Raw genomic sequence first — 26,468 nt, 5'->3', positions numbered from 1 at the left:
ACTCCTTTCTGGTTCCCAGCTGATAACAGTGTCATGAGATCAGATACTTCTTTATGATGGTCCTGTGGTAATGTCAAGACCTGTTCGGCAACTTATATTGATAAACGAAAAACAAGGTTTCACCTTAAGAACAAGCTTTTGATGACTAAACTGTTCGTGAGGCAATGCATCATCACCAAACAGAAATCCAGTATGGCCTCCGCTGACACGATCCAAAAACCTAGGTCAGCAGACTAGTCCCTCGAGACTCGCGCCAAGCCAGGTGCATGTCGTTCGAATTCTAGAAACGAACGGTGCACTTCAACCGTCAGCGTGACGAAGACGAATGTCTTTCTTCTCACGTTGGCTGTTATTTCTCGTATTTTTCCTGAATTTCGAACAACCAATTCCTAGATTAACTGTCAATGATAGTTACCAGACACGGAACCTATTTAGTCTACAAGTTTCATTTTTTACGCATGTGCAACGTGGGACCTTTCGACAATTCTTTCGACAGAGAATTCAGTCTGATTCTTGTTCCGGTTGTGGCGGTGGTAAGAGGTGTCTGACACCGCTCACCGCTCTTTGTCTTCCACTTCCCCTTTCCCCCTATCAGTGCGCTGCCTAGAGGATTATAGTTTCTCGGGTGCCGTGCTGGTGGTGAGGCGTTGGGAGCATCTTCGACTCCTGTGGAGTTTGTTTTGGCGTCTGACAAGTTCTGACAGGTAACCTCAAACGCTGAAAAATAAAGGCTAAAATAACCTAATCTGGCAATCCTTAGTTAGCATGAGTGAACCTATCTAGGTTAAATGGTGATGCCTTCTCCAGGTTTTATAGAGATCATAAAACTGGTTAAGAGGCTGATTTAAATGTTGAATGAAAAGCCTACTTCATTGCAATGGCAACAGACAACCATGTTTACTAAACTGAAGGTCAACTCCCTCATTTAGTTGAGCAGGCATTTACTGTCTAGACAGTGGAGACTACTCATGTCTACCACCTATACACACCTCTGAAGAACATACAGAGTAAGGGCCATCAGAGGTTTGGTCATCTCTTTACCCCTTATATTTATATTGCACAGACACATAGCTAATTTTCCCTGTCTATCACCTCCATTAAAAATGTGCCAGTAATGGTCAGGGCAAGCCTTTAAATGACCCACTTCCTATGGGAGAATGCTTCCATGGAGAAGGGGGAGGTCATTGTACTTTTTATTTTCAAAATCAAAATCTCACTTTGGGATATTCTTTTTTTTAAATAAAAAAAAGTTTTAAGTTTGGTATACCACTACGTCTACCTGACAGAGCCCTCTGTCAAACTTACCATGCATTTCAAGGAACCGCCATGATGGGAATGGGAATTACTCCTTCTGACAATAATTAAACCTGCTCCTTAGTCTTGATTCTGCTTTATGATAAGATCATCTCTTCTGGTCTCTGACACATCTCACAGGTCCTCCAGCAGTCGTTATAGGCTCCAATTATCTCTCTCAAGCTATGACTCCTGCAGGGTCCACCGCAATCAGCCCCTGGCTGGAATGCTGGTTCTTTCACATTTAATGAAGTACTTCTTCAGCATTTTGGCTCTCTGATACAGTCTTTGGAATCCACCCATAGTATCAGTGAAGCACAATACTAGTTCCTGTGTTCAAGTAGAAAGCAGGAGTCAACTCAGACAGCTCAGGCATATTTCTGCTTTCTGATGTTCACAATCAAGTAATGGCCTGAGGAAATTAGTGGAGGAATGGTATTTCTGTCCAAGGCAATAGCAGGTGATTGTAGATTTCCCAAATACAACAAAATGCAGAGCACCACCAAATGATCAAAGAAATCACTGCTTTTCACATTTCATGAAAGAGTTTGTCACACAGTACTTGTCCTGTCTTTATAAGGATGTGTGTTGTTTCACTTCCATTTGTGGAAAGGAAACCCAGAAGGAAAACGTCTATCACTGATATGCTTCCATGTAGAATACCAGTCAACTAGACTTCTGATAAATTGGTAAAAATACTTTTAAAGCAAGTTTTTTTTTAAATTTTAATGGCAAAATTGTAAAGCATAGATTGTATTCACAACGAGGCAACTCTTTGTGAAATTGGTAATTATCCGATGTAGGAAACATGATATGATAGCTGTTCTCTACAAGAATATACTTTTCTTTTTTATTTTAATTTCCTTGATCGCGTCCTGGCGAGATTTTTCCTTGTTTGCGATCATTAACATCAAGTTGGCGAGCGCGACCGTGGAAAATAAACCTCCTGTGAGAGATTTCTCAACACAGGGTGCTCAGGTTTCTCATTGCGAGTGGTTGCATATGCTCACGACCGCTCAGGTTGAGAAACTGCCCGTTCGCGTTGAGAAAGCTGCCGCTCGAGGAAAAATCTTCTCGAGTTTGCATGCACAATTTGCGAGTACCAATAGGTACTCAGAAATTTAGCCTGCAATTTTAAGCGTACAAGAGTGTCCAAATCACACCCTGTTGCAACCCTGAAATTGCTCTGTGCACAAATGTTGCGCACGCACATTCCCCAAGGGCATGTGGTTGTAGCCTACAACTTTGAAAAATGCACTTTAGTGCATTTTTCAAAGGTTTTGAAAATTACTCTGAAGTTCAACTTCATGGTAATTTGTGCCCCCTAATAGGAAAATCGCTATTTTAAAGTAGTTCTTGCATTGTAATTTAGGAATCGCAAATTACGATTCTTTAAAAGCAATTGCAATTTGAGAAATTACAATTATTTGCAAATTCTCAAATTGCGAGTGCCTTGAATCTTGATGCATCGCAAATTCCCTTTTTGCAGGCACACACGGCGGATTTTTGAGAATCGCACCGTTTGCACTTGCAAACTCAGCTAAGTGCCAGCTGTATCAGTGCCAGTTTGTAGGCAGTGCAAAAGTTGAGTTGCCTGTTGTCTGGGAGACCTTGCTTATTAGGAACTTCCTCAAGCCCAATCACAAACTCACCCCCAAAAAATATAATACAGCCTTTGTGGCAGTGGTGATTACTATCTGAAGATTATGAAGTCTTTAAATTAAACCTTAACAGAAACTATTGTTTTATGACAGCATCTAAGATGCATTGATAATGCTTTGTGTTTTTTTCAGAAGAGAAACTAATGCGATTGAGGAATCAAACCCGTCAACTAAGAAACAGAATGGTATGACAATTTATATATGTATTTTCTGAATCTCTTTATACCTAATGGAATTTATTTAAATTTTGCAATTAAGATGACAAGTCATCAAGGGCAAACAATGCATATGTGATGTCACCATTTGAATACGTAGAATGCACAAAAGATGAAAATTATATATCCTGTGTTTTCTAAAGCAATGAACTGCTATAGGAACATAAGGGCAGATTTAAATATAAAGTGTTCAATTAATATACTTAGGGCCGGATTCACAGATCTAACTTAAGACAAAATCCTAAACTTACTACCATTTTGGTATTCACAGAAGGCTCTTACTCATTTCGGTATTCACAGAAGTTAGGAGTTCTATCTTTAGGACTCCTAAATACCCTTCTGTGAATACCGAAAGTCTGAAAATTAGGATTTTTCTCAGTTTAGGAGTAGTAAAGTTAGGACTACTAACTTTAGGATTCCTAAATGCCTTCTGTGAATACCAAAACTCTTAAAGTTAGTATGTTTCTAAGTTTATGAGTAGTAAAATTAGGACTCCTAACTTTAATACTCCTAAATGCTTTCTCTGATTACCGAAAGTCTTAAAGTTAGGATTTTTCTCAGTTTAGGTGTAGTAAAGTAAGGACTCCTAACTTTAAGACTCCTAAAGAGAGAACAATCCTAATTTTAAGACTTTTGGTACTCACAGAAGGCATTTAGGAGTCCTAAAGTTAGGACTCCTAACTTCTGTGAATACGGAAATGAGTAAGTGCCTTCTGTGAATACCAAAATGAGTAAGTGCCTTCTATGAATACCAAAAAGGTAGTGAGTTTAGGATTTTTTCTTAAATTAGTTGTGTGAATCGGGCCCTTAATACTTAAATAATGAACATGAGTATTTAAAAGATCAGTCAGAATTGTATATTACAGTCCATTTGAATAGCAAGTCTCCGGATTTCTTAAGTCCTGGTTCTACAAACCCAAAGAGCTAATCCAAGATAATTAGCAATGTATGCATAATCTGAGATATACATTGTGCGGTTACTTCTAACATTATTTTCGACTTCTCTTTCCAATCATCTATTAGACTGTTAGGATTGTCTAGGGGGTACTGAATTAGGTTTTATATATTGCCCCCCTTGACAAGAGTAAAAACAGACGGTGGTTAACCTGGGAACTAATGAACATTGACAGCTCAGGCCATGTCAATCAGGGTCAACATGTTCCATGTCTCACGTTGTCCAACCGGATCTTAGGCAATTTATCCAACCCTATTTAAGTTAGATTTTAGCCCCTCTAGGCTGGTAGAGATGGGCAGGTCTCGGGCACTTTTCATTGATGGACCACTTCTTTTCCTGCAGCATAGCGCATTCCTCTACCCATTCCTAAGGGGCTAAAGAATAACTCAAATAGGGTTTTATTTTCCATACCCTGTACCGAAGAAGGTATAGTTGACACAATAAAGAAATTTTGATTGGTTACCTATACTATCACACAACTTGATTCCCAATCAGGTGTAGTTTAGGTGTCACATTCGGATGTATGTCGTTACAACGCATACCTTTACAACGCAATTTTTACAATGCAACATCCATTACAACGCATTCCATTACAACGCATGCCATTACAATGCATCTCTAAAAACTACCTTTACAACGCATTCCACTACGACTCATACTACCTTTACAACGCATACCATTACATTGCATTGTAAGTATTGGATAGTGTAGGGGTAAAGTTTACTATTCTAACTCCAGGGGGTGCAACAGTAGGGTAAGTGTCGGAGAGTGTAGGGGTAAAAATTACTATTCTAACTCCAGGGGGTGCAACAGTAGGGTAAGTGTTGGATAGTGTAGGGGTAAAAATTACTATTCTAACTCCAGGGGGTGCAACAGTAGGGTAAGGGTTGGATAGTGTAAGGGTACTATGTGTCTGCGTTGTAATGGTATGCGTTGTAATGACTGCGTTGTAATGACATGCGTTGTAGTGGTATGCATTGTAGTGACATGCGTTGTAATGGTTGGGTTGTAATGGCATGGGTTGTAATGGATGTTGCATTGTAAAAGTTTTGTTGTAAAGGAAGTGTGTTGTAAAAGTTGCGTTGTAAACGTTGTTCCCCATCACATTCTGGTCCTGACAAATTGCCTAAGACCCAGACGGACCAAGTAAGGCATGAAACATGTGGAGCCTGATTCACATTACCTGAGCCACCATCTGTTGTTGCTCTTGTCAAAGGTACCATTACGTTAAATCTCATTTAGTACCCCTTAGACATTTTTTGCCACCCACTTCACACCACTCTACACTCACTGCACCATCACTTACACTCATCATTACAGCATCTTAATTTACAGTCTTGACCCAACAAGGAGCTGCCCGATGATGGAGCATGACACCCATCTGGGTGTATGAGAGCCATTGCTTATGATCAATCGGATGCCATGATGCAGTTGGTCAGCAGTTGCCCGACCGACACTTCAGCTGCTTCCACTCAGCAAGCATAATTACCCACATTTTCAAAGTTTACAAGTCACCACTGCAGCTTCCACTGGGACCTAACACTTTGGGGCATATCAACAATCTCCTATCGCCACCATAATGTCACTTGGTGGTGATAGGGGCTTCACATTATTTACAAGGTTGTGTTACGCCACTTAATGAGGCTTAACGCTTCCTTGTAAATAAAGCATCCTTTCACACTGTGGGAGGGGAGGGCAATGGGTGTTGCGGTGGACGTTCCGCCGCAGCACCCATTGATTTTGACACTACCCCGAATTAACAAGGGCAGCGTAAATAGGAGGCAGCACCAAAATTTAGACCAAGGAAAACTGGTCTTAAACAGGCAAAACAAGGAGAAATGCTTTATTTCTCCTTGTTTTGCTGTTTCCATGTATAAAGCATTGTGAATCAAACATAGGAACAGCAAAATGCCAATGATTGTTTATATGCAGGAAGGTCCCACTTCCTGCACATAAACAATCATTTAATATAATGCTGTCTATGTGTGCTGCTTAATGATCACACATAGAAGTTGCAAAATAGCATTTAAAGATTGTTTATGTACAGGAATGCAGGGCTGCACCATATTCTAGTAAATATGGTGCAGCCCTGCGTTTTTAAAGTGACGAAGCATGTCGTTAGCCTTCTTGACTTAATGACACGCTTCTCCACTTTTTTGTAAATATGCCCCTTTGAGTTTTGTAAAATAAATACATTCAGCATGTGCAGTGCAAACTTTCATGATTAAATAAAAAATAAAGTAAAACATAAGCAAATTTTTTAGCAAGTTGATGCCATGTTTCATAACTGAATAAATGAAACATGACGATTCACCTCTGTGCCTTGCATGAGTGATACTGCATTGCAACTTATCTTAAATCAACATGAATTAACAATAGCAAATATTTAAAGTCAATGGCATATTTAATATTTAATACATTGTCTATATCAATTACAACAAGTGAAATGTTGTCTATCCCTAAGATTTAGCAATACAATTCTTGTTGCAATATACATTAGAAGAATTGTTACATCATGAGAGTTTGTGGTATATATGATTAGGCTCCCAATGCTTTTCTGTGTTTTTGGCACTATACTTCTTCCGGTGAACACATAATTGTTCCAGGAATAAAAGAGAAATCAGGAATGCACCACCGGCCTATCAGCACCCTGATATGAATGGTATCTAAAATGTAGATCCTTCTCTGTTACCTTGTATGTAGAAATCGTAGGGTGTGGTAGCTAGGCATACTACCCCCAGTACTGAAAGTAATCCAAAGTAATCCAAAAGAAAGTGATTATTGTGATTCAAATTTCATTTTAAAGTAATACAAACCTATAACTGTTAGAATACAATATTACCTACCTGTGCCAAGTCCTGCTTGGTTCTACAATAAAACATAAGTATACCTTTTCTAATCTTACATAATTGGACTGGATTTTGTCTCCGAGTGTGCACCCTCAGCCTTGATTGAGTGAATAAAATAAATGTTTAACACACCCTCTGGATAAGCCTAACTGCTTGCCCACACTATCACAAGGAGAGCTGTAAGTCCTTACCTAATTTAGCCTCTGCTTAACCTTTGAGGCCTCCATGGACTTTGTGCACATCATACCTTACTTTGGTATAGTATATACAGAACCAACTTCCTATATTGGTAGGTCAGCAGTGGGATCTCTAACCTAGCGGTTAGAGAGTTAAGACTTTGCTGTAAAGCTAAGCAAATAGAAATTGGGTCTAACCCTACCGTAATGCAACTCCTGGAGTTTCTGGCAGGGTATGCAAGGGACCACCCCACTGCTGAAGGAGAAGACCCTCGGGAGAATGAGGAATGAAGTGAGGAGGATTAAGTCTTATACCAAGCCCCTCAACTACTTTGGGAGGAAGGAAACTTTGTGGCCTACTCTCCACACCCAAGAGGTACAGGGGAGGGCTCCTACAGAGTTAGGACTAACTCAATACCAGACTGTGAGGACAACCTCACTGAGGAGGATCTCCTTCTAGTAAGAAGGACCAGAAGACTAGACCCATAGGCTAGGCTCCTGCCTCTAGAAAAAGCAAGAGAAGAGATGGACCTAGGACCCATTAATGGTGGCAGCAATTTAAAAAGCTTAGAAAGAAAAGGATCCTATGATCTTAAAATACCCAAAGGGATTGTCCCTAAAGTTGAGGATGGTTATGACAACACCAAGTTGTTCAAAGCCTGTGAGAGGGCTTGTATATCCAGAAAAGTGAGGACATCTCACTGAGGGGCACGCCTGTGGGACCTGTTCTTTGGTAAGTGAAACAGACTTCTGGTCCTTAGTGGGGCAGAAGTAGAGTTTTATGAACTCATGAAGGTTAGCCTGGTTGAAGGATTTGGGCTCATTACTGAGGATTACAGAATTAAATTCAGGGGGGCTAATAAATACCAGAGTCAGTCCTGGGTGGAAATTGTATACTACTCAGTAAAACACAAAGTGGCTCGTTGACTGGAAGTAAAGTGCAAGATTATGATGGTCTTTATAATTTGTTTATGAAAGAACACATTTTGTATAACTGCATCAATGAAAAGTTGCACCAGCATCCGGTAGACCTAGGTTCAATTTCTCCCCAAGAATTGGGAAAGAAGGTTGACCACTGGGTCAAGATAAGGGTAACGAAGACAACCACTGGGGGTGACCAAAAGAAAGGGGTCACAAAGCCTCCCCATGAGAAAGAGGATGAGAAACCCACAGATACAATACTAGAGTCTTCTAAAGCCCCTCCAAAATCCTTGTCAGGGAGGTGGGCCCAAGAACTCTTCCCAGCCCACTAGTGGGCACAAGGGGAAACATTTTGATCTTGCAAAGGACTGATGTTACCAATGTAACAAGAAGAGACCCCAAACTAGAGATGCTGCCTGTCCACACAAACCAGCGCCTTGACCCCCACCAGTTCCTACTGGTATGGAAAATCTTCAACTGGGTACAACATTGTGCCCGGAGCAAATCAGGGTTCACACTCATGCTATTTTGGTCTCTGAAGGGGAATGAGGGTTAGCTACGTTGGCTGTCTGTCCCCCTAATTGAAGAAAATACATGCAGTACCCTTAGTGAATGGGACCAAGATAGAAGCCCTGAGGGATACAGGTGCCAGTGTCACTACGGTGAGAGTGTCACGAACGAGGCAGGATGACTAACCTTGATAGTCAGATGCAGCAGGAGCGATGACGTTGCCTACTTCCTTCCTCCCTAGGAACAGTTCCCCCGACGAGCCATAAGTATAAAACTCCTCTAGGGAAACCCCTCCCAGGGAAGGGGAAAAAATGGAGAAAATAAAGAAAACAGGCTGGCAGCCAGAAACCATCTACAGCTGGCGAAGACGGGTTGAAGTTCTGTCTTTGCTTGCTACGTAAGTATTCTGCAGGGATACACAAAAAGACACGTGTAAATACACCCCCCCTCCCTTATATGAAAACAATAGAAATAGGGTTGGAGATACACAAAGTATACTCACTAGTCTAGACTGCCACAATCATCCAAGAAAAACAATGATGAAAAGAAAAAAAAAAATAGACTCCATAATGTTTTCAGCTCCAGAGAGAAAGCAGAATCCTTAGTCTTAATTACACATCTCCAAAGCTAATGCGCTTTCTCTACTGAAGTCTCGTAAATCAAATAGCCTGTCAATGATCTCCGGGTTACACTGCTTATGCAGAAAGTACTTATATGCCAAATCACCAGAATGAATGTCCTGACTCGACAACAGTTCCACGCTTTCAAGAAAAATAAATGGTGCTCAAGAAACACAGTCTTCAATCTCCTAAATGTAATGACACGTAGAAGCAGCCGCTTCTACACAGGTACCGGTGAAGGCTCTAATCAGAAACGTTCAATAATTCTTTCATTTGTTAGAACGCCTTGCAGAGCTCACGTACCAACAGTTCCTCAAACGCCGACTCAGCTTTTCCACCACAGCTTCGACTTTCCAGCGCGGCTCCTCCACAGCCTGCAGCGCGGCTCCAGGTCAAAGGGCAGTAACACACCATGCAGCGGAACAGACTGCAGCACACTTCGCTCGATCTCCGCTCCTCCGAGCAACAATAATCCAAAAGGCAAAGGCAAGGGGCCTCGTAAGGCTTCAGCAATCCTCGGAATATCAGGTAGGCAGGCAGCAAAAGTGACAAGCACCGGAGAGAGGAGGAAAAGAACAGATATAGAAAACGGAGTAAAACACACACAACACAAACAACAGACTAAGCCACAGGCACTCTGGGAGATGTAGTTCTCTAAGTAGGGCCTGAAACGTGACAGAACCCCCTCACTAAGGCCGACGTCTCGGCGGTCCACCAGGCTTTAATGGGAACTTAGCGTGAAACCGTCTCAAAAGGCCAGGACAGTGGAGATTAGAACGAGGTTCCCACGAACGTTCCTCATGCCCATACCCTTTCCAATCAATCAGGTATTGTAGCACACCTCTCACTTTCCAAGAATCAAGTACAGCTCTCACCTCATACTCCACATCCCCATCAATCTCCACAGGTTGTGGTCTCTTCAAAGCTCTAGTACCTGGCACGTACGGCTTCAAAAGGGACACGTGGAACACCGGGTGTATGTGCCAAGTCGAGGGGAGACGTAATTTCATGGCCACTGGATTGATTACAGCCAGAATGGAATATGGGCCGACATATTTGGGCTGCAATCTTGTATTCCCTTTCAATTTCAAGTGCTCGTACTCAGCCATACCTTGCCCCCTATCGTATACTCAGGCTTAGGGGATCTTTTTCTATCAGCCTGCTTTTTGTCATGGTCCCTGGCTGCCACCAACTGCTCTCCGGCCTCCTGTGCTATAGTTGTAAGGTGAGCATGGTGCTCCTGTATAGAAGGAAGGGAGGATATGCCAGGGTGTTCAAAAGGCAAGAAATTGGGATGAAAGCCATTAATACAATAGAAAGGCGAACATCCCAAAGAGGAATGAGTAGCGCTATTGTAGGCAAACTCTGCCATCCACAACAACGTTCTCCATTCCTCACTGTGTTGCATAGTAAAGCACCTTAGATGCTGTTCAAGTGTTTGATTTAGCCTTTCAGTTTTCCCGTCTGTCTGAGGATGATAACTTGTCGACAAACGGGCATCGATATCCAATATGTCACACAATGCCTTCCAGAACTTAGAGGTAAACTGTGTTCCCCTATCAGTGATAAGAACAGACGGTACCCCGTGTAACCTAACCACATTTTGCAGGAAGACTAAGGCCAACTCCGCAGAGGTAGGTAAATTAGTTAGTGCTATAAAATGACCCATTTTGGTTAAATGATCAATAACCACTAAGATGGTGTTGTTGCCGTGACTGAGAGGCATCTCTACAATAAAATCCATAGAGACTGTGTGCCATGGTGCTGGAGGTATCGGTATAGGGCGTAACAAACCACTGCTTTTTTGATGTTGAGCCTTCGCCTGGGTACAAACAGGACACTTAGCCACATAGTCTGCAATGTCCTTTTTCATAGATTCCCACCAGAAATACCCGATGACAGATTGCAGGGTTTTCTGAACACCCATGTGTCCTCCTAGGGTAGAATCATGAGTCCATTTCAGAACTTGATTTTGTAATTCTGGTGTAAACACATACAACAGCTTATCCCTGAAAAGAAGTCCTTTTCGAATTGTTCTCTGCTGTGGTTCAACATCAATCCATGTTTGCGCATCCATTAGTTTGACTTCCCCCTACACTTGTTTCAGGAAATCCAGAGAACTTGTAATAGCTGAAACCGACGGGGGAAAGGAAACTTCCTGGAGAATGGCAGGGGGTTCTTCAAAAGGTGGAGATTGATCTCTCACTGCTGATTCTGGTCTTGACAGTGCATCGGCCTTACCATTTTGTGGACCTGGACGATATTTGATCACAAAATCGAAATCCGAGAAAAACAACGACCATCTTAATTGGCGTGGTGTTAATGCTCGTGCACTTTTCAAGAAAAGGAGATTCCGATGAGCGGTGAAAATTTCCACTGTATGTCTAGCCCCCATGAGATGGTGTCTCCATTCCTCACAAGCCCTCTTGATAGCTAGCAACTCCTTATCCGTGAGGCTGTAATTGATTTCACAGGAGGATAGTTTACGGGAATAATAAGCCACCGGATGTAGTTGACCAGTATCCGGATTTCTCTGTGACAAAATACCTCCGATGGCATAGTATGAGGCATCCGTCTCCATGATAAAGGGTTGGCTAGCATCTGGATGTCGGAGAATAGGAGCAGTAACGAAACAATCCTTTAGAGTCCGGAAAGGCTTCTTCCGCTGGATCAGACCACTTAAAGATAGCTCCTTTTTTCAGCAAATGGGTTGTATGATCCTGGAGAAGTCTCTGATAAATCTTCTGTAAAAGTTTGCAAATCCTAGAAAGCTCTGCAAAGCTTTTACATTCGAAGGAGATTCCCACTGGATAATAGCTTGCGTTTTCTTTATATCCATCTGTATACCATTCGGGCCGATGACGTAACCCAGGAACTCCACTTCTCCTGTATGAAAGAAACACTTTTCCAGCTTGGCATACAATTCATGTTGTTGTAAACGTTCCAACACTTCCATCACATGCTGGACATGTTCTTCTTCCGTAGATCAGTATATCAATATGTCATCTATATAGACTATACATGACACATCCAATAAGCCTCGCAAAACATCGTCCATAAAGAATTGGAATGCCGCAGGGGCATTGCAAAGGCCAAACGGCATCACTTGGTATTCGTGAAGCCCGTATCTGGTCCGGAAGGCAGTCTTCCACTCATCTCCTCTGCGAACACGCACCAAGTGGTATGCCCCCGCAAATCCAGCTTAGAGAATATTCTAGCATCTTTTAGCTGGTCCAACAAGACTGGAATCAAAGGCAATGGGTACCTGTTCTTCCTGGTCACTCTGTTAATAGCTCTATAGTCTATGCAAGTTCTTAAGCCTCCTTCCTTCTTGGGAATAAAGAAGAGAGGCGATGAAGCAGGAGACGTAGATGGACGGATGAATCCGGATTCCAACAATTTCTTCAGGTATTGTTGTAGATAAATGTTTTCAGCTTCAGTGAGAGCATATACTCTACTACACGGTATATTAGCGCCGAGTTCCAACTCGATGACACAGTCATAATCCCGATGTGGGGGTAGTTTACTGGCTTCTCTTTCACTGAAGACATCTTGGTATCTTTGATATACCTCTGGAAGGGTGGTGATGGCATTGACTCCCAACTCTCTTCCTCCGGAAGCCAAAGTGCTAGCAGGGGTTTCCAGTTTGATTTCCTCATGAGGATGCGTTGAAATACAATGTTCGGCACAATATGCTGAACTCAATGTGATGGAACGAGCGGCCCACTTAACTAGCGAGTCATGTTGAGTTAACCAAGGCATACCCAAGATCAACCGAAACTGAGGAGCATCAATTAAATCAAAGGCTATGCGTTCATAATGTTCATGTCCTACTTGCATCAACAATGGACAGGTATGATAACACACTGGTCCAGATGTCAAATCCGATCCATCAACAGCTTTCACCGCTTCAGGTACTTCTTTTTCGATGCAAGGAACTCCCAGCCTCCTAGCATATTGAACATCAATGAAGTTACCCGTTGCTCCGGAATCAAGCATGGCATGTACCATGACAGGTATGTTTCCATGCCATGTAAGGGTAACACACAAATTCATATGGGGCACAGCCGGTTGCATGGTATTAGCGATTGCATGAGAGACCTCTTTCACTCCATCATAGCTCAAACCAAAGGCCTCTGGTTTGTTTGAGCTTTCTCGTTTCCCGAATCCGAAGAGGGGTATTCAACCGCAGGGATATTTCTGATACTCTTCGTTTTGGCCTTACAGAGTTAGATGAAATGACCAGGCTTTCCGCAATACATGCACAGTTTTTGATTACGTTGACCAGGTACTCAATGGGCCTCTAACTCCCCCTATTTGCATGGGTTCCGTGGTATCAGCTGTAGAAGCTCCCTCCGACGCCACTCTAGGTTTGGATACTGGAAATCGCCATTCATAGCGATGCTTATCGCCCTTCCGTTCTTGTAGCCGATGATCCAGCTGTATAGTCAGATCTATCAATTCTTCACAACAAGTGGTCATGTTCACCACCTGAGCCAGCACATCCTTTAGTTCCCCTCTCAATCCTTGATAAAACAAGGAAACTCGTTTGGCAGATGGCCAATCAGTCTCGACAACAAGACGATTGAAATGGGTAATGTAGGTTAACAAATCCAGCGACCCTTGCTTGAGCGTTATAAGTTCTCGATCCAAGGACAACATGTGAGCCTTGCGATCAAACAACTTACGCATTTCATCACAGAAATCGTCAAAGCTAGCTAGCACAGGATCGTTTTTGTCTATAGGAGGGAATGACCAGCTTGCAGCATTGCCTCCTAAATAGGACAACATAAAAGCGGTCTTAGAATGGTCATCCGGAAATATTGGAGGTTTGCACATAAAATGCAACTTAAAACAAATTTTTGAACTGCACCGCTCAAAAAATCAGATTTACACCATATATCAGTGAAAAAGTCTGTAATCAGAAAGATTGTTCCAAATGAGAGAACGCTGAGTCCGTAATTGCAAAAGAGTGTTCAGAATTCCTTTAATATTCCAATTGAGAAACCAGCCAACGCGTTTCGTTCCGTCAAGCGGAACTTCTTCAGGGCTGTGAATCGTGAAATGAAACATACAAAAAACCACGTGTAAGTACCTTCAAAACAAAATAGTGTGCTACATACATAGAAGGCAGACGACATTAGCTTCACTAAGTCAAGCCAAAAGTTAAGAACATACTACAATTTAAAAATGCAGCGATCACATCACATCAAAGAGAATTATCCTGTCCATTTCAATGAGTTCTTGAGCTGCATAAGAAGTTTAAAAACAGATCTCAATTTACACCCACAAGCATATGCCTGGGGGTTTTAAGCTAATACTGTCGGACAGAAGATCCTTTATTTTAGACACATAGTATTTTTCCTCAAATTCAGTTTGCATATAGTAATGCTTACAAGATTGCAGTTACCAGAAACAGCGTTATCATTGTTTATCATTCAAATCTAAATTTATGACTGCAACACAATTCCGCACCAAACATTTGCTTGACCATTCAGATTATTTCATTGTTCCAAATCAGAGATACTTATTTCCAAGTTCAAAAAATGCCAGCACTGTTAGAGAGGATAGTTTCAAATGAAAGGGTTACATTTACACAAATGAATACTGTGGGGAATGTTACGTTACCCTAGAGAATGGACCTCAATTGCATCCCTGTTGTAATACATTATAATTGGAAAAGAACGCTCACTTTTTTAGAGATGTGCCCGTTGTCTAAGTATGCCTCTATCATGGATAGTACTTACATTCCCATCATTAACCAACCGGTCCAAGCTACGCATAGAGCAACAGCCTAAGATCTCCATACTTATCTCCAAAACAACAAAAATAACAAAAATAATAATAATAACGGTCCCATATGAAGTAATCTTTCATGCATAGTACATATATTAAGATAAGTTTCCTACCGTAATATTAGTTGACAAACGTGGATATTGTGTCTGAGCCGGGAACACGAGATGTAGTAATTATCTATTTCCTCTATCTGGGTTGTGATGAATAAAGTGAATTTCAGGATGTAAGTTGCAAATATGGTAATCACCTAGAAATATATATAATAGACATATATGTCCGGAAAGAAAGATTCTCAAACTGTTCGAGTTTATATGTGCAAAGCGGCCAACACCATATCTTGACCCTAAGCACTGTAGACATATATAATCAGTAAATACCTTATAGCTTCAAAAGGAAATATGCCTTGAGAAGACACTCCTACTTCTTCATCCAAGATAACAAAACGTTGTATTATTCATTGTAGAATGTTGACCTGAAATGATATTCAGACCGTAACTAATTCAGTTACAAGGATACATATAAGCTACATTGCTCGTACTTTATTTGAGTAAGGGTCTAGATCTCGCATGAGGTCTAAGATATTCGAGTAACATACCTTAACTCATGTGGTGTGCACGTTATGCACTGTCACTTAGTTAGACTCGTAGATCCCTAGTCGGCTCCAAAGGCACAGTCACTTTGAGGTAGTTACCTAAAAACCAAAGTATATATATAACCATTCATGCACTGTATGCAAAAACGTGGTTCATGAGACAAATATAGGCACCATGCGTTCTCAGATGGAAACTTCAGTCCACTGAAAAGCCACCCGTGTCATCCTATCATTATAAACTGAAAAGAGACTCTGTTACCCTTCGTTTCAGAAATGCAAGTCATTGCACAGTTACATCAGATATTGACAAGCAGGTCGCGATATTCTTGCTACCAAGTAACAGGAATATATATATATGTGTGAGCCCATGTCATAGGCACATATAAACATTACGTGTTGGTTGGCGTCGACAATGAGGAACGGGATGACTGAGATGTCGGAGGGGTGCCCTTATCACAAAGCTTCCACTACCGAGTCGCAGGAAGGTATATATTTCCATTCGCCCATATTATAGATACCCAGAGCCATTACCTATTAGAAAGCGTCAACCATATGGGAGGGGAAGCCAAAAGTGTCACGAAAAAAAAACCTTATCGTAAATAATAATATGTTCTAAGCTTATCGGCATAAAAATATTAATGTCATTCGGGCGCGTTACAAGCGAAATTGTCTCATTAAGGTCCTACCTGTCAGGGTCCCATTCGATACCCCCAGTCGGCGTCTCTGCAGTCTGCGCGCCAAATCTTCTCCAAACCGTATTATGGCGCCCTATCCCTGAGATTGGTTAAAAAGGCCACTCCCTCTCCACGTGTTGGTGGTAGGTAGAACCCCCGACCGATACCTCTAGTTCTCGGTCAAAAGCGGCCGCCATTTTCAACTGGTCAATATGGGCATAATGAAATGAAATGTTGTACAATAAAACACGCGATATGTAACAAAAAATGAGTTATATAAATAAATTGGTTATAAATAAAATGGTCTTTTATGCATGAAAATAGAACGGTTAATTTTAGGAGACAAACCAATGTCAATGGGGAGAAAATATTGCTGGCGCTTCACACGAGCCAGGACCGGCAATGTGACAACAGGGAAAGTCCATCCCCAATATGAATTTACAAGACCAACCAAATCACATTCTAAAAGGAGGCAATCAATGTAGTGATAAAATTAATGATGGAATACAGAAATCAAAAAAGGATACGGAAAAGGTGAGTAGGGGCCATGGAGACAGGTGAACTGAATATCAAGCATACATACTTCATTTTTGGTTAGCTTTCATATCTGTGATATTTGCAATTATATTTCAGTCACAATGGCAAAAGTATCCTAGCTAAGATAGTAGTGCATCTCGTCCTCTGTGTTATGTCCTATCTCCACACATCGTAAGCGACATATCCAAGCCGCTTCCCTTTTCCTAAGGGTAAGTTCACGATTTCCCCCCCTTGGATGCGGTGGTATGTAGTCAATACCCTGGAACCATAGTACCTTACTATCTTTATGGTGTTCTTGCATATGATAAGTCAAGGGGTACTTTAAGTCATAGTTTTTTATGGCACGGGTATGTTCTTGAATCCTTAATTTCGTATAGTACTTCCAACATATATCTTGTTGCATCCACAGCCAATAACGTAAATCACATGACTCGTGTTGCAATTGATATAATGCCTTATCTCATATTCTCTGTCAGTGTTATATCTGAATTTCTTTGTTTTGTTCTTGCCAAATGGGCAGACATTACACCCTCCACATGTATAAAAACCCTTTGGTTTTGTCTGCAGCCATGTGCCTGTTTTTCTCTTGATAGGATAGCTGGGACACAAGATATTCCGTAAGGTTTTTCCTCTCCTGAAGGTAACACTAGGGTTTTCTGAGATGTCTTCTTTTAAGTTGGGAACTTCACACAAAAGTTTCCAGTGCCTTCTCAAAACTTTGAAAACCTCTGTGCTATTCTGTGTGTATTGGGTGGTGAAGGCCATTTTTGGTTTGTTCTTCCTTTTATTGTTCTTCGCTTTTTTAATGAGAGTATTGCTGCGTGTGACAGTCAGAATTCTCTTTTCCGCCTTATCCAAGGTTTTCTTATTGTACCCCCTATTGGCAAATCTGTTTTTGCAGTCCTGTATGGCGTGTCTAAAGTTTTCTTCTTTGCTGCAATTGCGCCGAATGCGCACCATCTCCCCATATGGTATATTACGGATAGTGGAGCTAGGGTGTGCACTCGACGCATGCAGCAAGCTATTGCACAACGTGCTTTTACGGTACAGATTACTTTGAATTGTGTTATTCTCAATGTAAAACAGTATGTCCAGAAATTCTATCTGGTTCTTGTTAGATTTAACTGTAAGTTGTATGTTATAGGGGTTATCATTCAGGAAGTTGAAATACTCCTGTAATTGCGCTTCACTCCCTTTCCATAACATGATGATATCATCAATATACCTCCCCAAAATATAATCATATCTATCCAGGGGGAGGCATATTTACTCCAGGCATGTTCACGTTCCCACCACCCCATAAACAGCCCCGCGTACGAAGGAGCAAATTTGCTCCCCATTGCGGTGCCCCTTATTTGGTGGTACCAATGGTCTTTATGTAGAAAGAAGTTTCTTGACAGTATTAGTTCCGTCATTTCAATGAGCATTTCATTGTGATCTATGTGATCTGCCGTCCTCAAAGATAAAAATGACGAGAGTGCTCTGATGCCAAAATGTTGCGGTATGCACGTATATAGTCCCGTCACGTCAAGTGTGACGAACATAAGGTCAGCTGACCATTCCAGACCATCTAGTTTCTTCAAAATGTCCCCAGAGTCCTGTATATAGGACGGTAAATTCACCACTAAGGGTTGCAAAAACCCATCTACATATTGTGAAAGGCGTTCCGTGGGGGAATTGATCCCCGATATAATCGGGCGCCCTGGTGGAAAATGGCCTCCCTTATGTATTTTAGGCAATATGTAGATACAGGGTGCCATTGGGTGGGTTATTTTCAAATAACAACATTCCTCTTCAGACAGGAGACCAATCTCACCCCAGTCATGTATTCGATTATTGATGTGAGTGACAAGGGAAGGAATGGGATCATCTGAGAGTCTTTTATAGCAAGTGGTGTCACTTAATTGTCTACTGATCTCACCTTCATAGTCGACAGTGTTCATTACAACCACATTGCCGCCCTTGTCAGCCTACTTTATTGTGATACTGTTGTCTTTGGCCAAGCCATCAAGAGCCAGTCTTTCTGCCTTTGTTAAGTTATTTTGTTTATGTGTGTATTTATTAGGTGAATCAATCATTTTGTAAAAATCTTGTGAGACTCTTTCCTTAAACACATCGATGTTCATGTGTGTATTAGTAGGGGTGTATTTGGAACGAGCCTTTAAACCACTGTTAATGGTTGTGTCCTCTTCAATGTTTAAATCAGAGCGAATTTCCTGCAATGATGGATTATCACCAGTCTCGATAGATAGCAAAAGTTGTGCATTCTGGAGGTCAGTGATAGTAGTAGTACACACAGGTTTGGTACTTAAATCACAGACAACTGCTCTGGGATGGTTGTGAAAATGATCTTTTAATTTCAAAAGTCGTATGAATTTGAACAAATCTACCATCAATAAGGTTGGATCCCCCACCTGTGATGGACAAAAACTTAGGCCTCTCTTTAAGATGTTATTCTCCACATCTGTGAGTTTGCGGTCTGATAGGTTTACAATAGACAGGGCGTTTTCAGTACATGTTATAGGTTCTATTTCTGCGTCAGTATCGGCAAGGGGAATCAGATTATCTAGGTTCTCTTCGATCTGGTGTCCATTGGATGTGCAGTTACCCCCTTTGGCTGTGTTGTTTTTCCACCTTTTCCCTCCCCTTCTGGTTTTGGGTCTGGGTTGGCATTGGGTTTCTTTGCCCCTTGGCGGATGCGTTCCATCTCCAATAAAAAATTACGTCTTGGAGAGACGGCCTGGCATGCCCCACCATCCTTGATAGCAAGAATATCGCGACCTGCTTGTCAATATCTGATGTAACTGTGCAATGACTTGCATTTCTGAAACGAAGGGTAACAGAGTCTCTTTTCAGTTTATAATGATAGGATGACACGGGTGGCTTTTCAGTGGACTGAAGTTTCCATCTGAGAACGCATGGTGCCTATATTTGTCTCATGAACCACGTTTTTGCATACAGTGCATGAATGGTTCTATATATACTTTGGTTTTTAGGTAACTACCTCAAAGTGACTGTGCCTTTGGAGCCGACTAGGGATCTACGAGTCTAACTAAGTGACAGTGCATAACGTGCACACCACATGAGTTAAGGTATGTTACTCGAATATCTTAGACCTCATGCGAGATATAGACCCTTACTCGAATAAAGTACGAGCAATGTAGCTTATATGTATCCTTGTAACTGAATTAGTTACGGTCTGAATATCATTTCAGGTCAACATTCTACAATGAATAATGCAACGTTTTGTTATCTTGGATGAAGAAGTAGGAGTGTCTTCTCAAGGCATATTTCCTTTTGAAGCTATAAGGTATTTACTGATTATATATGTCTACAGTGCTTAGGGTCAAGATATGGTGTTGGCCGCTTTGCACATATAAACTCGAACAGTTTGAGAATCTTTCTTTCCGGACATATATGTCTATTATATATATTTCTGGGTGATTACCATATTTTCAACTTACATCCCGAAATTCACTTTATTCATCACAACCCAGATAGAGGAAATAGATAATTACTACATCTCGTGATCCCGGCTCAGACAATATCCACGTTTGTCAACTGATATTACAGTAGGAAACTTATCTTAATATATGTACTATGCATGAAAGATTACTTCATATGGGACCGTTATTATTATTATTATTGTTATTTTTGTTGTTTTGGAGATAAGTATGGAGATCTTAGGCTGTTGCTCTATGCGTAGCTTGGACCGGTTGGTTAATGATGGGAATGTAAGCACTATCCATGATAGAGGCATACTTAGACAACGGGCACATCTCTCAAAAAGTGAGCGTTCTTTTCCAATTATAATGTATTACAACAGGGATGCAATTGAGGTCCATTCTCTAGGGTAACGTAACATTCCCCACAGTATTCATTTGTGTAAATGTAACCCTTTCATTTGAAACTATCCTCTCTAACAGTGCTGGCATTTTTTGAACTTGGAAATAAGTATCTCTGATTTGGAACAATGAAATAATCTGAATGGTCAAGCAAACGTTTGGTGCGGAATTGTGTTGCAGTCATAAATTTAGATTTGATTGATAAACAATGATAACGCTGTTTCTGGTAACTGCAATCTTGTAAGCATTACTATATGCAAACTGAATTTGAGGAAAAATACTATGTGTCTAAACTAAATGATCTTCTGTCCGACAGTATTAGCTTAAAACCCCCAGGCATATGCTTGTGGGTGTAAATTGAGATCTGTTTTTAAACTTCTTATGCAGCTCAAGAACTCATTGAAATGGACAGGATAATTCTCTTTGATGTGATGTGATCGCTGCATTTTTAAATTGTAGTATGTTCTTAACTTTTGGCTTGACTTAGTGAAGCTAATGTCGTCTGTCTTCTATGTATGTAGCACACTATTTTGTTTTGAAGGTATTTACACGTGGTTTTTTGTATGTTTCATTTCACGATTCACAGCCCTGAAGAAGTTCCGCTTGACGGAAGGAAACGCGTTGGCTGGTTTCTCAATTGGAATATTAAAGGAATTCTGAACACTCTTTTGCAATTACGGACTCAGCGTTCTCTCATTTGGAACAATCTTTCTGATTACAGACTTTTTCACTGATATATGGTGTAAATCTGATTTTTTGAGCGGTGCATTTCAAAAATTTGTTTTAATATTGACCTTTCCCAAGGTTTCTGGGATATACTCTTTGGACAGGGAGTATTTGAAAATTGCACGCAATTTGAAAAATAATTCAAACATAGATAGTGGTGACATATGGATTGGTGCTTATAGGGTGTTAAAAGTGGTCCACTGTCCACATTGTGTTGTAGAAAATAAAATGCAACTTACACTGCCCCAGGAAGGTGCTAAATTTCTTAGGATCCCCTAAGAATCTTTCAGGCGGTGCCAATGGTAGCTGAACGGGTTGTATGACCTGAATGGTGGATGGACCCTGCCCTCCATGAGCTAAATGGGAAGATGTTTGGACAGGGGGGGTAAAGTAGCCTCTCTAATGTACTGCTTTCCTGCAGTCCTAGCTTGGGCCAATCCCTCAACATCACGTCTGAGAGCCCCCATCTCATTCCGCATATCATGGTTCTCCCCTCTCACTGCGTCCACCTCTACCCGTAAAGCAGTTAGAGAATCCAACACGGTTTGCAATACGGTGTTGGTATCCCTCGCTCGGGCCGCAAGAAAACGTGGGCTTGTCACTCTGTCACGAACGAGGCAGGATGACTAACCTTGATAGTCAGATGCAGCAGGAGCGAGGACTTTGCCTACTTCCTTCCTCCCTAGGAACAGTTCCCCCGACGAGCCATAAGTATAAAACTCCTCTAGGGAAACCCCTCCCAGGGAAGGGGAAAAAATGGAGAAAATTAAGAAAACAGGCTGGCAGCCAGAAACCATCTACAGCTGGCGAAGACGGGTTGAAGTTCTGTCTTTGCTTGCTACGTAAGTATTCTGCAGGGATACACAAAAAGACACGTGTAAATACACACCCCATCCCTTATATGAAAACAATAGAAATAGGGTTGGAGATACACAAAGTATACTCACTAGTCTAGACTGCCACAATCATCCAAGAAAAACAATGATAAAAAGAAAAAGAAAAAATAGACTCCATAATGTTTTCAGCTCCAGAGAGAAAGCAGAATCCTTAGTCTTAATTACACATCTCCAAAGCTAATGCGCTTTCTCTACTGAAGTCTCGTAAATCAAATAGCCTGTCAATGATCTCCGGGTTATGCTGCTTATGCAGAAAGTACTTATATGCCAAATCACCAGAATGAATGTCCTGACTCGACAACAGTTCCACGCTTTCAAGAAAAATAAATGGTGCTCAAGAAAGACAGTCTTCAATCTCCTAAATGTAATGACACGTAGAAGCAGCCGCTTCTACACAGGTGCCGGTGAAGGCTCTAATCAGAAACGTTCGATAATTCTTTCATTTGTTAGAACGCCTTGCAGAGCTCACGTACCAACAGTTCCGCAAACGCCGACTCGGCTTTTCCACCACGGCTTCGACTTTCCAGCGCGGCTCCTCCACAGCCTGCAGCGCGGCTCCAGGTCAAAGGGCAGTAACACGCCGTGCAGCGGAACAGACTGCAGCATGGCTTCGCTCGGTCTCCGCTCCTCCGAGCAACAATAATCTAAAAGGCAAAGGCAAGGGGCCTCGTAAGGCTTCAGCAATCCTCGGAATAAAAGGTAGGCAGGCAGCAAAAGTGACAAGCACCGGAGAGATGAGGAAAAGAACAGATATAGAAAACGGAGTAAAACACACACAACACAAACAACAGACTAAGCCACAGGCACTCTGGGAGATGTAGTTCTCTAAGTAGGGCCTGAAACTTGACAGAGAGATACACTGGTTTCCCCAGAGCTATACCTACCTGTAAGAAAAAAAAACCTATCCATTTACCAATGCTGAAAGTGTGACCACTAACCATGCCATGGCTATGGTGATATTAGACTGTAGGGGGGGGTGCTGACCTGAAACAGGTAGTGGTCTCTTCAAGGCTTCCTGCCACCTTTCTGCTTGGAAATGATCTTGAAACCTCAGCATGGGTTGAGGAAGAAAGACAGACATATGCACCCATGCTGCAAATCCCCGGGGCATCGTGTTTGAAATCCTGAGCACAATACCTGAAACAGGTTGAACAATGAAGATTGGAGCCTGAAATGATGAAATTATGGCACAGCCTTCCAAGAGAAAGGATAGGTAGACTGGTGAAGCAGCTTCCACATAGCAAAAAGAACAGGAGCACTTTCACCAGGAAGAGAACTTGCAGCCCCAGAGGGAACTGGGCCCATGGAGCTTGAACCTTATCAGGTAGAGCTCTTGGGACCAAGAGGACCCCTAGGGAACAGGAGCAGATAGATGTCAAAGGTTCCCATAAATTCTATTGGGAGGAAGGGATCCTGTACACTCAGGCTAGAGACCCCAAAGCTGGAGCCACTAGGAGAGTGGTAGTGCCTCAGCTGTATAGGGAGTTCCTATTCACTTAAGCACATGACATCACCCTAGCTGGGCATCTGGGCCAGACCAAAACTTGGGAAAGATTGGTCACCTACTCTTATTGGCCCTAGATCTCCCAAATGTGATGGAGCTTCTAAGCTCCTGTGTCACCTGTCAAGCCAGTGGCAGCATAGGAGGGTACCCTGAAGCCCACTTAATTTCGCTACCAGTGGTTGGGGTTCCCTAGGTATCCTGAAGCCATCCTCCTCAGGACTACTACAGCCTCTGTGGTAGCCTAAGCCCTGATTGGTGTTTCCACCAGGGTAGGGTTTCCTAACGAGGTGATATCAGACTGAGATACCGGATTCATGTCTGCATACTTGAAACATATGTGCTATGAGTGTGGGGTGACCTACAGGTTCACAACACCTTATCACCCACAAGCCAGTGGCCTTTTTGAAAGGTTTATCAAGACAATGAAAGACATGATAATTGGACTCCCTAAAAAGGAGATGGGGTGTTCCATTACCGTACCCTTTTTGCCTACAGAGAGGTGCCTAAGAAGGTAGTAGGATTCTCACCCTTTGAACATTTGTTTGGTGACCCTGTAAGGAGACCACTCTCACTTGTGAGGTAAGGATAAAAAAGACCCCATCAGGTACCAAAGCAAGATTTGGTGGACTATGTAATAGGCCTTCATTCCAAGATGGCAGAGTACATTCAGAAAGCATCCAAAGACCTTGAGGTCAGGCAGGTGCTCCAGAGGTTCTAGTATGGGTAAAAAGCTGCACTGGTAGAATTCTGACCAGGCCAACACATATGGGCTTTAGAGCTAGTTGCACCAAGGGCCCTCCAAGACAAATGGAGTGGCCCTAACCATATCCTTGAGAAAAAAAGTGAGGTTACCTACTTGGTTGACTTGGGCAATAGCAGGTCCTCCCAAAGGGTCATACATGTGAACCACCTCAAACTCTATTGCGACAGGGCTGCTGTAACCATTCTGATGGTTACTGATGAGTGAACCTCTCCCTGATCTCCTCCCTTGCAGTCCCCAAGATGGGTCAGTGGATGAGGTTGTCTACACAGACACCCTCCATGCCCAACAGCAAGCTGTTTGCAGACAGGTTCTGCAACAGTATGTACAGCACTTTTTCTTGACCCCTGGTCAGACCCCCTGGTGTACCCATAATATGGACACTGGAGAAAGCTTGCCTGTCAAAACAAGAATGTATCGCCAGTCTGACCAAGTCAAAGAAAGCCTCAAAGCTGAAGTTAGCAAGATGCTGGAGTTGGGGGTCATTGAGCCCTTTAAGAGTCCATGGTCCTGCCCAGTAGTCCTAGTCCCCAAAATGTCACCCCCAGGACTGATTAATAAATAGATAAGTTAGGGGCCGCCAAATACTCAAGTACCTTTGACTTTACTGCAGGGTAGTGGCAGATTGGCATGGCACCTGGAGCAAAAGAAAAGACAGCATTCTCCACACCTGATGGGTACTTCTAGTTTACTAAGATGCCCTTGGCTTATAGAATGCCCCTGCCACCATCCAAAGGTTGGTGAATCGAGTCTGTGCTGTGTTGGAAGGCTTTAGTGCAGCTTATCCTGATGATATTGCTGTGTTTAGCTCTTCCTGGCAGGATCTCCTGGTCCACCTGCGAAATAGGTTTACTGGCCCTGCCAGCTGCAGGACTAACTATTAAGGCATCCAAGTGCCATATAGGACAGGGAGCCATTGTGTACATAGGCCACCCTGTAGGAGAAGGCCAATTCCAACACCTCCAACCCAAGATCCAGACCATCCTGGATTGAAAAGCTCAAAGAACCCAGGCCAAAGCCATGGCCTTCCTTGGTTTGACCGGGTACTATTGGAGGTTTGTGAAGACATATGGGTCAATTGTGTCTCCCCTCATAGAACGTATCTCCTACAAGATGCACAAGAAAAGAAACTGGATAGTTGGCTGACAAAAGGCTTTAGACACTCTAAAAGAGTCAATGTACTCAGCACCTATTCCCAAAGCTCCAGATTACTCTAAGCATTTCATAGAGCAGTCTGATGCATCTGATCTGGGGAAAGAAGCTGTCCTATCCCAGACAAATGATGATGGACAAGACCAACCTGTTGCTTTCATAAGCCAAAGTCTCCTCCGAGACAGCAGCGTTGGAGAGCCATTTAGAGGGAGGTCTGTGCTGTGTTTTGGTCCCTGAAGAAGCTGAGAAAATTCCTGTTGATACTCACTTCCTAGCTCAACTGACCACTGGCCTCTCAGATGGCAGATGAAAGGAGAAAACCCAAAATGTTTGATGTAGTTCACATCCCTACAGGAAATAGATTTTACACTGTGTGACGGGGCGGGTCAGACGACTGAGGGGTCCAAAGAACTGCAGGACTGGTGGTCCGCCGTCCCCCTCTCACCCACCTCTGTACCCTCTATGCAGCAATACCCTCCTGCTGAAGAATGGATACAGGTTGGACGACCCCCTTGGTGGCAGGATGACAAAACAACACACAGCTCCTTTAACCCGACTCCTCCTCGATGTGATGTCATCGCGCAGGACCCGCCAAGAACAAGCAGAACCAGGAAGTCGGTGGACGACGTTTCCCTGGAGGTGGAAGGAGTGGAAGGCGAGAGAGCGGAGTGGAGAACAGTGAGACCGGAGGAAGAAGACGAAGCGAAGGAGAGGTGTGCGGAATGGAGGAGCATCGACGACAAGCCAGGAGGCCAACGTCCCTACGAGTCGCCCCACCACGTTCCC

The 26,468-nt window shown here is 42.5% G+C and overlaps 1 protein-coding gene across 1 annotated transcript in view; it reads left to right on the top strand.

The window, feature by feature from the left end:
- Window positions 1–26,468, top strand: part of LOC147725107 (uncharacterized) — a 352,179-nt gene that overhangs the window by 312,908 nt on the left and 12,803 nt on the right. Inside the window, exon 13 of the mRNA XM_086918171.1 lies at window positions 3,087–3,139. Coding sequence (XP_086774297.1) covers window positions 3,087–3,139 — 53 coding nt within the window. The remainder of the gene's footprint in view (window positions 1–3,086; window positions 3,140–26,468) is intronic.

This window comes from Lissotriton vulgaris, chromosome 4_1, assembly GCF_964263255.1.
Source record: "Lissotriton vulgaris chromosome 4_1, aLisVul1.2, whole genome shotgun sequence".
NCBI lineage: Eukaryota > Metazoa > Chordata > Amphibia > Caudata > Salamandridae > Lissotriton > Lissotriton vulgaris.
Note: the sequence above shows the minus strand (reverse complement) of the source record. Positions and strands in the feature narration are given on the sequence as shown.